General features: G+C 36.3%; 1 protein-coding gene and 1 pseudogene across 8 annotated transcripts in view; one reads left to right on the forward strand and one right to left on the reverse strand.

The window, feature by feature from the left end:
* Positions 1-17,776, reverse strand: part of ELF2 (E74 like ETS transcription factor 2) — a 94,874-nt gene that overhangs the window by 44,235 nt on the left and 32,863 nt on the right. For 5 of the 8 annotated variants that reach the window (XM_036424821.2, XM_036424820.2, XM_045576410.1 and 2 more), the window contains one exon: positions 15,402-15,567. In XM_036424821.2, coding sequence (XP_036280714.1) covers positions 15,402-15,567 — 166 coding nt within the window. Of the gene's footprint in view, positions 1-6,237; positions 6,393-15,401; positions 15,568-17,776 lie in introns of those variants that run through there. The other 3 variants (XM_036424824.2, XM_036424825.2, XM_045576412.1) reach the window with 3 other exon arrangements.
* On the forward strand, positions 9,861-10,297 carry LOC118711617 (annotated as a pseudogene).

Below are 17,776 nucleotides of genomic sequence, written 5' to 3' on the forward strand. Positions count from 1 at the left end.
ATACACCTCAGTCTGGATTTTATTTGAATGAGGTGATGCATATGTGAAACTACAGAATGGTTTTTCATCTGTTTAGATTGGTTATTCATCTGTAGATTGTCTATTTCCTTTTTAGTTACATATAATTTATGTTAATGTTTTTATAGATTTTAGAGAGAGGAAGAGCGAGGGAGAGAGAGGAAGGGTAGAGAGAAACAGTGAGAGAGAGAAACATGATCAACTGCCTCCTGCACGTTTCCTACCAGGGATTGAGCCCAAAACCCAAGGGGCTGGGAATCGAACTGGTACACTGGAAAACACTCAACCAACTGGGTCACACCAGCCATAGATATATATTTTTTAATTGTCCACGTCATAGGTCTTCAAGTTCCTTGGCAATAGTTTGTTCACAGTATTTTTTAATAACTTTAAAACTCTCCATTCTCTAGGTTATATTCTTGTTATAGAATCATTTTTCCTTGATCTGTCTTTATGGAAGTTTATCCATTTTTATTAACTTCATGGTTTTATTAATGATGTATTATTTCATTTTCTATTGTATTTCATTAATATTGAGTTTTATTACTTTATTATTTCTTTGTTTACTTAATTTGAATTTATTCTGTTAATTCTTTAACACCTAGCATTAAACATATGCTCATTATATCAATATTTCTTACTTTTCATTAAATATATTTGAGCTATTAAATTTCCATGAGTTCTGCTTAAGTCATATCTCAGATCTTTTTTTTTTTCATATCTCAGATCTTTATATGCAATGCTCTTTGTTTTTAGCTGCATTTTATAATTTTCATTTTCTCATTCATCCATTAATGAATTTTTATTTACCAATTTTATGATATATCTTTTCATTGTTGACTTCTAATTTTATTACATATGATGAAATACTATTTTAATGATACTGATATTCTGGACATTGCTGAAATTCTTCTATGACCTAGTCTAGTACAGTTAAAAACTGGTGTGTGTGTGTGTGTGTGTATTACAAGATTGTAATTTACTGGGTTAGGCACAATGTTTTACTATATCTCCAATTTATGAAAGCTGTCAGTCCTAAGGTTCAGTTCCATTTTTAAATTTTGTTTCTGCTTGATTTTTTAGCTTTGATAGAGATGTATTAAAGTCCCAATATTTTGTAGACATCTCCATTTCTCTCTATAATTCTGAAAGTTTTTGCTTTAAATAGTAGTTCAAAGTTATGTTGTTAGATGCATATAAGTTTATGATGATTATTTTCTGGATTGCTTCTTTTAGTAATCTGAAGAGTCTCTCAATGTCCAAATCAAAAGATTTCCACCCTAAATTCTATTTTATTTTATTTTATGATGCCAGCTTCCTTTGGTATTTTTCTGATGAATATATTTTTCCATTCTTCCCATTTAATTTTGTTTTGTGTACCTACCTGTTAAAAACAGCACACAAAACATGTTAATATTATAATAGGTGATTTTAATATAATTTCTGATGTTTGGTACTTATTTCTACTATCTTGATTTAGGATTTAAAAAATTTTTTTAATTGATTTTTAAGAGAGAGGAAGGGGAGGAGAGACAAACAGATGTTGATGTGTAACAAAAAAACATTGATTGGTTGCCTCCCCTACATGCTTGACTGGAGACGAACCCGCAATCTGAGTATGTGCCCTGACCTGGAATCGAACCTGCAACATTTTGGTGTACAGGATGACACTCCAACCAACTGAGCCACATCGTCCAGGGCTTGATTTATTATTTATATTTCCAGAATTTTTATCCTTTGTTGCCCCTTGTTAGACTGATCAAGTTTGCTGTATTCTTTACCTACCTCCCCCCTCTCCCAATGTAGTATTTTGGAAGCTATGTCTTCTATTTCTATTATTTTAGTATGCTCTAGTTGCTTAAAATAAATGTTCTTTTCTCTTCTTGTCTTCTTCAGATCATGTTTCACATAGTTCGTATTTTATTCAACGGCCATCACAACTTGGTTTTACTCTGCCTTTCTAGCCTTTTCTCTCTCAACCGTGTATCTCCACAAAATCTCATCTCAAGTTAAATTATTCATCAGTCTCCAAATAAAATACAAAATTCCTGGCATTCTGTTCTGGTTCACAATGTCTTCTCATTCACTCCCTCCTCATTCAATGAACACTTTACTGAAACCCTCCTTGGTATCTTGGCTCTGAGCAATAACAGTAAACACACTGGATATGGTCTCTGGCTGTATGAAATACTGTGAGGAAACATTAAATAGATGCAAACATATATTCGTGAGTAAAACTTCATGAACACATGATTTCAGATAAGAGATCTATAACTGCTTCCCATCTTCCACTGGAGCCTCCAACTGCAGTCCCTGGCGTGCACAGATACCACCAGGTGGCACCAAACCACAGCCGCACATTAGACTCACTTGGATGCCTGGGTCTGAACCCTGGAGCCCATTCCACCCGTCTTCCTTCACACAAGACAGACTAGGGTCACTTCATTAAACTCACAATAATGCCACTTTTTATACATTTGAATATATTAAAATATTAACCGCCTTAGAGTGGGAGTTTACTGCATCACAAGTTGTAGCTGAGGCTATGACAAAAAGAACAACAGTCCTAAGATAGAAGACTATTAACTAAAGCCTCTCTTTCTCTGAGAAAGTGACATTCAAACTGAGATCTAAGTGATGTTGAGGAGTTAGAAGCTGAAAAATGAAAAGATGTACGTTCCAGAGAAAAAATAAAACCCCTGTGTATGTGAGCCTCACGATTTGTAGTTTAATAAGCTTTCCAGATGATTCTGATCTATGCTCAAGTATGAGAACCATTAGTAACAGAAAAATCTGTTATAGACATAGAGGGGATCTCAGATGAACAAAGAGATCATAAAATATGAAATAAGCCTTTAAAGAAATATATGTTCAAACATAAGAATGTTGTAAAATCAGTTAAATTAAGGCAAACAAAGGGCAGTAACTACGATCCACCACTAGGTCTTAATAATGCATTATTCAAGAAGCATATGCATTACTATATCTCAATTAAAACAGTCTGAAAACTTCATTTCAATACATGTGGTTCTTGGTAGTCCTAGGTGGTTTATGTATTTTAAAATACTGTTCTGGGAGAAGGTCCACACTCACCCTATGGCCAAAGAGGCCTGCGACACAAAATGATCAAAAACTGATACTGAATTAACAATTGATACCTGTGTTAAAAAAGTGTTCATGACGTCCTCTAAATGATGAATCCAAGAACACTTATTTTTTTTTATTTTTTTTAAAAAAAGGAAGGAAAGAAAGAAAGAAAGCTTACAGAGCCCTATCCCAGTTTACAGAAGGCCATGGAGGATGCATAAGGGACAATGTTTCCTCCTCCCGAAACAGCACTGTTTCAAAACACCCAGCTTTTAATTCCAAAAAGAAAGGCTAGCTGTGCAACTTCCTCATTTCTACACCTCTGGCTTAGCACTGGCAATGAGCACACTTACGGCTCACATCTGTAGAGGCAGCCAAGGTAGTACCGTAGAAGGTAGGTATAGTTAAGTGAATGAGCTGCTAAGGCGTTCAGACTTTATTCTAGATGATGTTTTGTCTTATTTGACTTTTCATTTACAGTTCTATTTTGGGAACAATTAAATTTACATAAGAAATATTTTAAAATTCAAAGAGCCCAGTGGTGTGGCTCAGTGGTTGAGTGTGTCAACCTGGGAACCAGGAGGTCACAGTTCGATTCCCAGTCAGGGCACATGCCCGGGTTTTGGGCTCAATCCCCACTGTGGGGCATGCAGGAGGCAGCCAATCAATGATTCTCTCTCACCATTGATGTTTCTATCTCTCTCTCCCTCTCCCTTCCTTTCTGAAATCAATAAAAATATATTTTTTTTAAATTCAAACATATGGAGACTAAATAAAAAAAGGGGGGGAAACCTCTTAAAAGGCTTCCCACTGTCCTAAAGATAAGGCCCCACAAATGCATACAGAGTTTACCAAGCCCTCTGCAGTAAGGCATTTTTTTAACCTCTTTAGCCTCACCTTAATCTCTTTACCTTCTCATAATCCATATTCTAGCTACACTCAATTCCTTTCTGCAATTCAAACAGGGCAGGTTCTCCTTCCCGGAGACTTTCAATCATATTACTCTCAGCTTGGCTAATAATTTCAAACCCTTCTAATCTGTTTATTAATGTCAGTCCCTCAAGGAGGCATTCCCCTGCTGTATACTCTTCTAAACCTCTCATTAATCCCATCATTAACACTCATCACATTTTATTGTAATAACTTGTTTCACTGTTCACCTTCTCACAAAGCTGAAAGCCTGGCAACGGCAGGGCCTTGTTTACCACAAGGTTCGCAGCTCTGAGCCCAACATGCTGCATGTCCTGAGCAAGAGCTGGCAGAGGAAGAATTTCCTGCAGACAGGTGACAGGTTTTGAAGTTCTTATTTGTACATCTAAGAACCTTGAGCATCCCTTCTTGGCAACACCTGTAACCTTGTGTGCCACCCTTTTAAAATTATAATTGGTCTTTGGTCTCTCTGTCTGAATTAATAAAGCTGTATTATTTAGGTGCAATGTTATATAGTAAAATTGTTACCTAGTGTTGTGGGTTTTTTTTAAGTCTGAGGAATAGATTTGACTAGTTTCCAAAACCAAACAAACATGCTTTAATAATCTCATACTTATCATTCCCTTTATGTAAAATAAAGAAGTTTTTCTTGGAAAGTATACAAATACCATTTAAAATCAGTCCTTTTCAAATCTGCTTTACTAATTAACAGAGTAGTTAATTTTTTGCTGTTGGCCACTACTTTCTTCTTCATACAGTTATAATAATAATCTGTAAAACATATATTCAAGTACACTAAAAATTACGAGCTATTTTAAGAAGTCTTTGAAGGATTCTGTTTTAAAATAACAGGTTAGAAAGCAGAAGCTTTATTTTACCTTATTTTCAGATCATAAAATCCAATAAAAATGTGACAATTGTAAAACTATTGACTTAAGTAAATGTGTTATACTATTGTAAAATATTTTTTTAACTTCTATAGTCTCCATAATTTAATACTATGGTTATTTTGTGTAGTTTTACACAATACAGTTAAATATTTTTTTAAATTAAATACCCTCTCTTAAAAGACAGTAAAGAATTGAGAGATCTTAGATCAGGGGAGGATGAAGAGAGTAAAGGGGATCAAATATATGGTGACAGAAGGAGACTAGACTTTGAATGGTGTGCAAACAATGGAATAAATATATTATAAAATTGTGTACCTGAAACTTCTATAATGTTATTAATCAATGTTACCTCAATAAATCTAATTTTAAAAAATAATTTAGAGATCTTAACCAAGATATAGAGACTTCCGCAAGTTCATCTCATTTCCATTTTTCATAAACGTGGTATTTTAATGTCTAATTTCCAAAAAATGAAAAAGTCATGATTCATATAATTGCATATCATATTTCATTAATTCTAAGATATACATTTTTTCACATTTTGACAACTTTGAAATCAGAATATATCTTACAACTGATGGTCTCCTAAAATATTAACTTTTCTCTAATAATGCTTTCTAACTGATCTAAATCACAATACAATTATAATTCAAACAATTCTAGAATCAAAACTAAAGGAACTTAAGATTCACGTTTTTATGTTTTTAGAAAACTAGTGATTAGGCCAAACTCAAGAAAATAGATAACTGGAAGAAAATGCTTCAAAAAATTTTTAAGGAAATTCAAGACTAGAAGCAGAAATAGCAGGAAAAAAAATTTTAAAAGAGGCTCCAAGTCCGGCTGGTGTGGCCCAGGGGACTGAGCACCGTCCCTTGGACCAAGAGGTCCGAGGTCCAATTCCTGGTCAGAGCACATGCCTGGGTTGCAGGCTCAATCCCCAGTAAGAGGTGTGCAGGAGGCAGCCAATGGATGTCTCTCTCTCATCGATGTTTCTCTACCTCTCTCTCTCTGAAATCAATAAAATATATATACACACACACACTTTTTTAAAGGCTTGAAGATGCTGTGTGGTGGCTTCTAAGAAAGTGAAGATATGAAAAGCCCTAGAGCTTTATCTACAATATAAAAGAAACAAATGTTAGAAACCTGCAAACTGTTTAAGAGGAAAAATACTATATAATGTTATTTCTCCTTCCTTCAGGAGGAATGAATCATTTTCACCCTTCAAACAAAAATATGGTATAGGTAGTTGAAATACTTGTAATTAAATGTAAAATTGAAAATATTCTTAATAAATTAAAAACCAACCTACCAGCATTGTCTTCTGGCTCAATCTGTTTCCCCTTCAGGTAATCCTAGGATAGGGGCTCCTTTTCAGATGCCCAGTTTTTCATGTCAATCTTCTACCTCCCTGTGGCAACAATATTTTCTAATTAAATGAGTCCTTTTGTGCCACAGGGAGGATTTCTGATGATATAACAAATACAAAAATTGTCACAGCTCATCATGAAGCCAACTTAGTTTTGAGATTCTTCAAGAAAGAAATTGGACTCCTCATTTTTCAAAAGAGAATCTTTTTTTTATTTTCTTAAACTGCATTTTTAAAAACCTAAACTTTCACTTTTTTTTTTTTTAAGTACCGCTTTCATGTTGAATTGCATGAAAATTCTTTTATCATTCATTTGCATTTTCAACTACTGTCTAAACACAATTTGTTGATCACAAAAGAAATTTTCTAAATTCTTGATAAATCACTTTATTTTACCTGGTTAAAAACCAAAGTTCTGTTCTTAATTAAAGATCAGAAGGCGGGAGAGGGAAACTACTAGACACCTTTCAGTCAATGTTTGTTCGTAAGGATTAGTAATTCTACTTGCATTACATAATGGTAATTATGCTTAAAAGAACATTGGGGGGAAAGGGGCCAGCAGGAAGTGTAGAAAAGCAGCAATTACTGTCCTCTCACTGGTAAGATTATGGGTCATTTTCACTGTTTATTCTTTGCAATATGTACTTCTCAAATTTTCCAATGAGCATGTATGTGCTTTCATTGTAAGAAAAAAGAAAACATGTATTTTAGATGACATTTATTTTTTTGATATCTCTATTTTTATATTTTAAATTACTCTAAAGTAGTCAATATTTAGCATATAACCAAAAAATTAAAGATTTCACAATGATGGTTCTTTTCTATGTGTTTTTTAAAAATATATTTTATTGATTTCAGGGAAGGGAGAAGGGGAGAGAGAGATAAAAATATCAATGGTGAGAGAGAATTATTGAATGGCTGCCTCCTGCACGCCCCCTGCTGGGGATCGAGTCCGAAACCCAGGGATGTTCCCTTGACCAGAATCAAACCTGGGACCCTTCAGTACACAGGCCAACTTTCTATCCATTGAGCCAAATCAGCTAGAGCTTAAGTATTTCTTTAAAATATGTTTTAATTGATTTCAGAGAGAGAAAGAGAAACATCAATGATGAGAAAGAATCATTGATCAGCCGCCTCCTGCACACCCCCCCCCCTACTGGGGACATAGCCCAAAAAAGCAGGCATATGCCCTGACCTGGAATCGAACCATGACCTTCTAGTTCATAGGTCGAAACTCAACCACTGAGCAACACCAGCTGGGCTAGATGGTTCATGCTTATACTAACTCAATTTGTTTCAGTCTGTACTTCCTAACAGCTATGTATAATATAATGCACTACATTACATACCATATTTGAAAAAAATTAAAAATATTATTTGTCTTCAAGGGACTTATATGCTCACTTTGAAAACAAAACATATGTACACAAGAACAGTATAGGAAAGTAAATGATCAGCCCTAGCTGGTTTGGCTCAGTGGATAGAGCACTGGCCTGCAGACTAAAGGGTAGCAAGGTCTGATCAAGGACACGTACTTCAAGGGTCTAACAGAAGATCAGGAAAGAAGTATTTAATGTAGGCCACAATCTCTGTGGAAAGTTTCATGTAGTTGGGCCTTAAAGACTGGGACTGGTTAATACCTGAACACATTCTTGGGAGAAAACTATTTGACCAAAAGCTCAAAAGCATAAATTCAGTCCATGTCAGGGGCAGTAAGAAAAACAGCAAGAATACAGTGTTTCAATAGATAAGAAGACCAGATTAAGAAGGAGCTATTTCTGGGCGATTCTGTGGGTCACTGGATTTGGCAGAGGAGTGAGTGGCCTTTGAAATCTGATAAACAAAGAGCTTCAGGAGAATGATAAATGTAGTTGCCAAAAAGTAAGTTAAGAAAGGAATGATGAGCAAAAAGTACAAACTGGAAGTTCAAAGCATTTGGTTTTTTTTAACAAGTGGAAGTGAAAAGAAAAAGAAAAATATAAGAGAAGTAAACAAATGCTCTGTTTTAATGTATAAAAGACCTTTTCCATGTTTGAAGGCACATGGAAAGATGTTAATGAAGTTAAAAGAACACTTACGGAGGACTTACCACATCATAAGCACTATGTTTTATGTTTATTTTATGTAATGCTAACAACCCTGATGTCCTGTCCTGTTATGACAGTGAAACAGGCTCTGAACAGGTTAAATACTGCCAAATAAGTGATAAAGTGGAAATTTTAAACCAGGACTAACCAAGCCAGCTAATATTCTTCCCTTTCCTACTGATAAGAGCTACTTAAAAGGCTAAATATTAAATTAATAAATTAATAAATAAATAAAGCTCAGGAATACCTTCCACCACTCTTTAGCTTCTTCATGTTCCTTGAAATGTAAACATTTCCTAAGGTTAATTCCTTAATTCTGCATCCTTGGTTCATAGAGAAACAATACAGAATTTAAATATCTTCTCCCCTGGGGAAATCTCTCAAATACCTTTCGCCCAGGAGATTACATTTATTTCCATGGCTTCAATGAGAATGATTCCCAAATCAGTTGCCACTTGGCCTTTCTTTGCTAAGCTTCAGTTGTATTAGGTGGCTTCCACTTCTCCCTATCTAGTCTCCACCTTTCTTCACTCTGCTGTCTTTCCCAGGAGTCTGACTTCATCAACAGAACTCCCCTGGGCTCTTGAACGGGGATTGATTGGAGGGATAAAGGGGAATAAAATTGATGTTCCTTAAGTTATCCTAATTTGAACATGCCATCTCTTTTGTGATGAGACCCTGACTATCCATTTGTCAGGATCCTATCTTTAAATACCTGAATATGTCCCCACAGATGCTCTGCTTCAACTCAAAATCGACATGCCTATACCCAAATTTGCCTGTTTCCTGAAACAATCTTGCCTTCCTCAAAACCACACTATCACTATCTCTTAGTGTAAAAAAAAAACTGAGTAATATCTTAACTAAGCCTCTCTTTAATCCGTCATGTTTTGTTAGACTTTATATAAGTAGTATAGCCTATATATGCCCTTTCTGTTCCTATTACTTCTAACCTTGTTTTAATATTTCTCAAGTTATCCCTTGACATAACAGCTAGCCTTTCTGCCTCATTTTCCCACTACCACTCAAAATTTCTCAAATATTTCTGCATTTTATACACCTAATGACTAACTCTTGGGTTTAAATCACAATCTAGTCACAGCTCATAATGGAACCTCCTGTCAATGTCTTATTTACTCAGTATCATCTAAGCAAACCTTGAGCCCTAGCCAGTTTGGCTCAGTGGACAGAGCGTTGGCCTGGGCACTGAAAGGTCCTGGGTTTGATTCCAGTCGAGCGCATGTACCGCAGATGCAGGCTCCTCGCTGGCCCGGGCCCTGGTCCAAGCACATGCAGGAGGCGACCCATTGATATGTTTCTCTCACACAGATGTTTCTCTCTGTCTTTTCCTCTCTTTCGCTCTCTCTAAATAAAACTCAATGGGAAAATGTCCTAGGGTGAGGATTAAAAAAATAAATTAAATAAACCTTGAACTTTATTAATCCGCCCATTTATTAAAGACATTTTCCTTAGTCTAAAGTGCCTTTCGAGACCACAGGAGCACCAGAGAGTCTGCGAATTCCGTTTGGAAGGGTCTGTGAGCTCGCTTGGACACCATGAGCAAAGCTCACCCTCCCGAGTTAAAAAAATTTATGGACAAGAAGTTATCATTGAAATTAAATGGTGGAAGACATGTCCAAGGAATATTACGGGGATTTGATCCCTTTATGAATCTTGTGATAGATGGAATGTGTGGAGATGGCAACGGGTTGGCAAGAGAACAATATTGGAATGGTGGTAATCCGAGGAAATAGTATCATCATGTTAGAAGCTTTGGAACGAGTATGAAGAATGGCTATAGTTACCAGAGAAATCAATTGCTTCCACATATCTCCTCGCCACAGCACCTGATTTATTACAATATAGAGTCCTGTCCATTTTCACATTGAACTTTTGTTAAATAAACTTTTGTATTGATGAAAAACTGCTTTCTCAGATGTTCTGAACTTAAAAATTAGAATATTAGCTCTTTCTTATAGAACTATACCTGGTTAATACTGATTTTTTCCCAAGGGTTTTTATGCATTAATATAGGATGCCTTTTTCCTATCTTTTAACACTGAATAAAGATAAAAGAATCTGAAAACTGGGGGGGAAAAATTAAAAAAATAAAGTGCCTTTCGCCTACTTCCTATCTGTCTATCCAAATCCTACCAAGTGTCCTCCTTCTTCACTTTATCTAAAACATTTCCTTATCCTATAAACTGAGCTTTTCTCTGAAACATGTTTAAAAAAGTGCCTTTGTACATAAAAAATGCAAAGTACTTATTAATATATTCTCATAAATGTATGTAAAATTTAAGTGCAGGATGAAGAGGAAGAGCCTAAACAGCTCAATCTTCTCAGACAAGTCTTTTCTTTTTTTTTTTCTTAATATATTTTATTGATTTTTCACAAAGAGGAAGGGAGAGAGAGCTAGAAACGTCGATGAGAGAGAAACATCGACCAGCTGCCTCCTGCACACCCCCTACCAGGAATGTGCCTGCAACCAAGGTACATGCCCTTGACCGGAATCGAACCGGGACCTTCCAGTCCACAGACCGACACTCTACCACTGAGCCAAACCGGTTTTGGCTTCTCAGACAAGTCTGAGATTTCTATCAAAGATTTCTATCAAAACTTATCTATTACTAGTAGCCCTGCACACCAGTAGCTCTCTGCAGGGCCTGGCTGCTCCGTGCCAGCTGCCCATAGGCTCTCCCTGGCCCAGAGGCCCATCCGCGGCCGGGCATAGAATGCTTGCCTCATCGCTGTGGCAACGAAGCAAGCATTCCACCAGTCCACTCACGCTGTCCTCTCTCAGCGCCCCCCACCCCCCACCTCCCAGTACTGGGGAACTCCCGCGGGGCTGAGAGGACTAGGCGCCTCCATCCTGTGGCTATGGGCGGCACCATCTTTGTGATGGAGTGGCAGTTAATTTGCATATTACCCTTTTATTAGATAGTCTTGCCCTGGCCAGGAGCTTCATCCTGATGCACCAAGGTTGCAGGTTCAATCCCCAGTCAGGGCACATACAAGAATCAGCCAATGAATGCAAAAATAAGTGGAACAACAAATCTCTCTCTCAAATTAATAAATAAAAATTTAAAAAGCTATCTATTGCCCTGACAGGTTTGGCTCAGTGGATTGAGCGTCAGCCTGTGGACTTAAGGGCCCCGGGTTTGATTCTGATCAAGGGCATGTACCTTGGTTGCAGGCACATCCCCAGTAGGGGGTGTGCAGGAGGCAGCTGATCGATGTTTCTTTTTCATCTATGTTTCTAACTCTCTATCCCTCTCCCTTCCTCGCTGTAAAATTTCAATAAAATATATTTTAAAAAGCTATTATTAATTGCACTGGCATAAACTTATTACTTTTAAAATAGTAATCTGTAACAACCTTTTAAAATTTGCAGTCATATAATAAACATATATTTTGAGTAAACATAAAAACTGCATTTCCCAATCTTAGTATGGAATTCAAGAGATTCCTTTCCACCCCCAACTCACCCCATCAGTCTCAGGAACAGCTTCCAGAACTGGTAGAGCCTGCAAACCCTGACAGAGTATTTCCTGCCCACCATTCAAGACCACCTTCAGCCGGACTGCATTGCTAGTCTTCAAAAGTTCTTTATGATTACTAACTCTAAGCTATCATCAAAAAGTAGTTTATAGATTTATATGAATATGCCTACTTTTAAAGTTTCAAAACATATTTGATTTTCCCTGTAAATTTTAAGAGACGATTATAATTACATATAAACTCTGTGAGGAAAATGTAGACTTTTAGTCTATAATTATACCTAACAAAATTAGAATTATTATATTCACAAAATAATAAAAATGGCTAAATATATATTGTTATATGATTACAGTACTCCTGCCTGGATGACATCATGAACACTGTTTCTCGTGTGGATTCATACATATGGAAACATAGGAATAAAAGAAAAACGTATTGTAAACATGCAGAAAATTGACATATAACTCAATTAGTATAATTACGAACATTTTTAAATTTATGTATTTTTATTGATTTCAGAGAGGAAGAGAAAGAGAAAATCAATGATGAGAGAGAACCATTGATTGGCTGCCTCCACTGGGAATTGAGCCCACAATCCAGGCATGTGTCCTGACCAGGAATCGAACCATGACCTCCTCGTTCATAGGTTGACACTCAACCACTGAGCCACACCAGGCTAATTATGAACATTTTTAAATGTATATAACTAAGTTATAATATAGGAACATTTCAGGAAGTGTCCCCTAGATGTACAAAAGGAAATCTTATTCTGTATTTATCTCATTTCCACCAATTCCCCAAATAAAAACTGATATAACTATTTTATAAATATTCCTTTGCTTTTCTTCCCACTCATTTTCTCCACAATTTACAGGTCTCTGGAATTTAAGTGAAAACCATGAGAAATGAGCCTGCTCCTACTCCACTATTCAAAAGGAAACATGTATTAGAACAAATCATAACAACCTTCATTAATTTTGTATACATTCTAGATGTTAGCTGTCAGAAGAATGAAAATTTAGTCAGATCTTAACTCATTTAAAAATGCATTTGACTCTTTAAATAAAAACAAAATTAAGCTCTAATGAACTATTTTAAACTAATCTATATATATATTAACCAACCTTATAAAGTTATTAAAAATCCATGAGATATAGTATTGTCAAGTAAGTCAGTATATTATAGACTCACTCCATGGTCTGCATGCCTTATGATGAACAAATACAAGTGTTTTAAATTGTTATGATTATAGATGTATGTGCCAGCAGTTTTTAGTATGAATTTGGCATTGTCTTTTTAAAACAATCTGAATTCTAAGTTTTTCAGTGTTGTTAAGTAAAGAGAGAGAAAAGAATAATTATATTATACTAACCTTTATTTTTAGAATAAAGCAAGCATAGATTTCATTAGAAATCCATGAGCCAGTATGTAATTAAAAATTAAGATGAACCCTAGCTAGTTTGGTTCATTGGATAGAGTGCCGGCCTGTGGGCTGAAGGGTCTTGGGTTAGATTTTGATCAAGGGCACATACCTTGGTTGCAGGCTAATCTCGGCTCCAATGTCAGGGTGCACGCGGGAGGCAACCAGACAATGCGCCTCTCTCACATCAATGTTTCTCTCTCTCTCTTTCCTCCCTTCCACTCTATCTAAAAATCATTGGAAAAAATATCCTTGGGTGAGGATTAACCAAAAATAAAAATTTTTAAAAATTTAAGATGAACTTCTCAGTACACTTAGATTATTTTAGAATAATGTGAATTATTTACTAACATTTCCTTTTAGTATTAAAATAAATAAATCTAAAAAAATGTCATCAAGTATTCAAAAACCACTTTTAAAATATCATAAAAATAGCTATTACTTTTCCCAGACTTTTGTATATCCTCCTGTTCAATATCACCATTACTTATATTTCTGCCTTGCAAATGATATCATCACCCTCAGAGTTCAAGACCAAGAAAATCAAGTACCTTAAGTGACTTATATTTGCTTCCTATTTGGAATTGTTTTTATCTAAGTAATTTAAAATAATGAAACACTGCACAACCAATAAGATTTGGCCAACGTGCTCTGGTATTTTAACGTGAAAATTTTATGATAAAACAATGTTCTACTGATGCAAACTTGGCACTGTAGTTTTCATGTTTTAATTTCTAATTTGCTACTAAAATCATAGCCTTCCTTATGCTTTTGAACATTTTACAGAAATTTCACTCAAATTCTACTTTTTTCATTCAATTTTACCTATCAGATTTTTTGTTCTTATACTATTAATTTTCTGTTTAGTTATGCTCCTATAATAAAATCATTTTCAACAGCTACATCATCATGCATAATACTGTTAGCTGTTCTTGCTTATTGTTTTCCTCAAGAAGAAAATTCATCTCTGCCACTAGACTTCTACCTACTGACTGGAAAACTCACCAAACTCTCAGAAAAACACACGTTATCTTCCTGCCACTTGCATCATCTATCATAAATCGAGTGCCAGCACAGACCACAATCACCGCGCCCATCTAAAATGTCTGGCAACCTGTTTTGAAAATGAACTGGTCACCAAGTCACCTGGGGTTTGCTGGCATTGTTGTTGCCATGGCTCTGAAGCTCTGAAGAGCAAGGGAGCTTCCAATCCCTCAGCTCAACAACAAGTAAGGCTGGAGAACAGCTTTCAGCTGGAAGAAGCTGGCAGTGCTGCACCGTGCTCCTAGGCCTCCGCACACGGCAAGACGTCCAGTTCCCACAATGTTTAATCATGAGACTTTGCTACATTTATAGGAATTTATCAAAATGCTTACGAATTTTTAATAGACCACCAAGCTAAGGATTCTTTTTCACCATTAATAGCCAAAGATAAATTTTAATGTTTATTATAATAAAAGGGTCACTGCAATCCTTCCAGTAGTAAAACACTCTTATTTTCTTTATAGTCAAAGGCAAAAATTAAAAGGTTTCTCCAAGAATTATGCACACTAACCCCAATTAAACTTACAGTTATCTCACCACAGACAGACTGAAACACCACAATTTCTAAGACTTAAAGGGAAGAAGATTCTGATAGATTACCGCAAAGATACTCCAACCTATGACAAAAGGAATCATACTGCTCCATCAATACTGATTCAAAGAAACTCTTAACCTGTTACTGAATGAGAATACCCTATTTATTTTTAAATTTTAAAAAAGTTACCCTCATATACTAGCCTACTGACCTCTAATACAAGTAAATAACAACTGGTCAACTTTTGCACTTCCAAAAAAAATTATCCAAATAATTATTGTGGGCCTTAATTTTGTCCTTAGGGTCCATGATATAAGACTCTGTTATACCTCAAAAATTATAATAGAGAACTTCTTATGTCCATATTAATTTCCTTAAACAAGAGATGTTTCACTACTTTCCAATCTATACTAAATAACATTAAAAAGGAAGGGGTTTCGGTATATTATTCATCTGGCAGTAGCAACGATGACACAAAATGAGAAAGTTAGAAATAATAAACATGTGATGAGATGTCTACCTGTTTCCACATTCTCGGTCTCAACTTCTTGTTCTTCTGCCACATCTTGCATCATATAAGTCTCATCATCATAAACCAGAACCTGGGCGGCATAGCCCTGCTCTAATCTGGCACTCGGAACTGGCTCCACAATCACTGCTGGATAGTCAGAAACCTTCTCACTTTCCTACAAGAGCAAATTTAAAAAACAATCAACCTTTTTATTCACAAATGCTAGATTCACTTATAAAGCCTTGAGTTCCTAGAGTCTCAAGGAATCCACACAATGAGTTTAATGCAATATAAATATGAATGTAAAACAAAACAAAACAAGAGATGCAAAAGGTTAACTTTAATAATCTGTCCAAGTCTTAAGAGGTGAAACTTAGACTAATACACATTTTAAATAATCAGGGCTTTAGAATTAAGATGGCAAATTAAAAACACACATATAATTTCCCTCTCATCAAAGCAGCAAAAGACTTTTAAACAACTATATAAGGAGAAGAGATAAAAGCTACAAAGGAGAAGAGATAAGAGTAACAAAACCTTGGAAGACTGAAAGCGATGGGTGAATATTAAGTGGCTTAGTGGACCCAGGAAAGCCAAATCACAGCCTCGAGGCAGAGCCAGCTGAGAAACAGCACAGACACTAGAGGACCCACAGAAGGCAAAATCTCAAATTAATTCTGGAAATGAAGCAGCAGCAGGGGTAGAGAAAGAGGAGGCTCAAACAAGGAAGATCCCATTAAGCCTGTTTGAAAAGCACTCTGGTTCCTAGACCCACTCCCTTCTCCACAATGCTTAGTAACCAGCCTCCCACCGGAGCAGATCGGAGAGGGAGACACAAGAGTACATTTGAGGTCTATGAGGCACATTTGCTAGTGTCAGTACTGAACCAAAAACCGTTTCCAGTCAGCATTTTAGTCCTCAACTGTTAATCACGAGCAGATAGCCAAGTATTACTAGTTGTCTAAGACAGAATATATACATACATGCACACACACATATATTAATGTTCCTCACAGATATGATATCCATAAAACAAGAACAGAATTCAATAAATAAATAACATTAAAAAATAAAGAGTTCTAGAAATTAAAAACACAATAACCAAAATGAAAAGACAGAGGCTTGGGAGATAAAACTAAGACCGTCTTCCAAGAACCAGAGAAAAAAAAGATAAAGCACTAGAAAAGAGAACAATGTCAGAGGACAGTCCAGGAGGCCAATATATGAATAACAGGAATTACAGAAAAAAGAATATGGAGAGGGAAAAGGGGAGGTTGGAAAGCAATCAAAGAATAGATGTTTCTAGAGCCGAAGGACCTAAAGCTGCCCATTTGAAAGGACCAACCAAATAATTAGTAAAAAAAAATTAAGGGAGACCTATACTGAGGCATACCTCAGTTGTTAAGTATTGTAATACTGGGGGCAAAAAGAAGATTCTACAAGCTTCTGGAAAGAAAATACACATCACACACACAGACTTGAGACTCAGTCCGGTCTTCTCAGCCCGAATATTGGAAGGAAGATGACAAAGGAACCATTTCTTCAAAGTTGTAAAGGAAAATTATTTCCAACCTAAATTTTTCACCCAGCCAAACCGTCTTATGAAAGCCTTCTCTCAGACATGAAAGAGCCCACATTTACCTTCCCTGCATTATTTCTCAAGAAGCAACTGGAGAATGTTTTCTATATTTAGAAAAAGAGTAAATATGTAATTTAACAACAACAAAAAGATGACTTAGTATACAGAACATGCAGGAGACCAAAGCTGGGAGAGGGATGACAGCGATCTTCAGTGAGGCCTGGCAACAGAGGTTCCAGCATGTAGCTGTGCACTGGACGTAAAGGGCAACTAGCCCAGACGGCAGCAACATGACTCCTGAGACAGCACGACAAACTGCCATCTCCAAGATAAACACTGATGTTGTTTCTAAGCACAGAACGTCCAGATGAGCCTATTCCAGATTTTCATTCATAGTGAGCTTGCCTTGACGGCTCCTTCACCCCACCTTTCCTTGCCACCCCCATCAGCTGCGAACACTCCTTTCTCCTAATGCTGAAAGAAGACCACAAAGAGCGTAGACATAAAAAATAAAAAGCAGCACTCTTTTCATGGGGACATATACCTGCTGAACAAACATGTAACACAGGGTCCCTCCTGTAGCCCAGACTGGTTTCTGACCAAGCCGGCCCTATGTATCCAAGAACTAACCAGTGACACCACTTACTGACTGCCTGAGTAGAAGTTCTTGAAAGTCAGTGAACCTGATGCCAACTAGTCAGCCCTCTTCCTGGAAGCCTTCCATCTAACTGTGGAAATGCTGTCCTTCCCTAATGCAGTTAGCTCCATACGCACTCTTCATTTTTCAAAGTAATATGTCATTTAG

The sequence above is a fragment of the Pipistrellus kuhlii genome, unplaced genomic scaffold (genome assembly GCF_014108245.1).
Source record: "Pipistrellus kuhlii isolate mPipKuh1 unplaced genomic scaffold, mPipKuh1.p scaffold_m20_p_8, whole genome shotgun sequence".
In the NCBI taxonomy this organism is placed as follows: Eukaryota; Metazoa; Chordata; class Mammalia; order Chiroptera; family Vespertilionidae; genus Pipistrellus; species Pipistrellus kuhlii.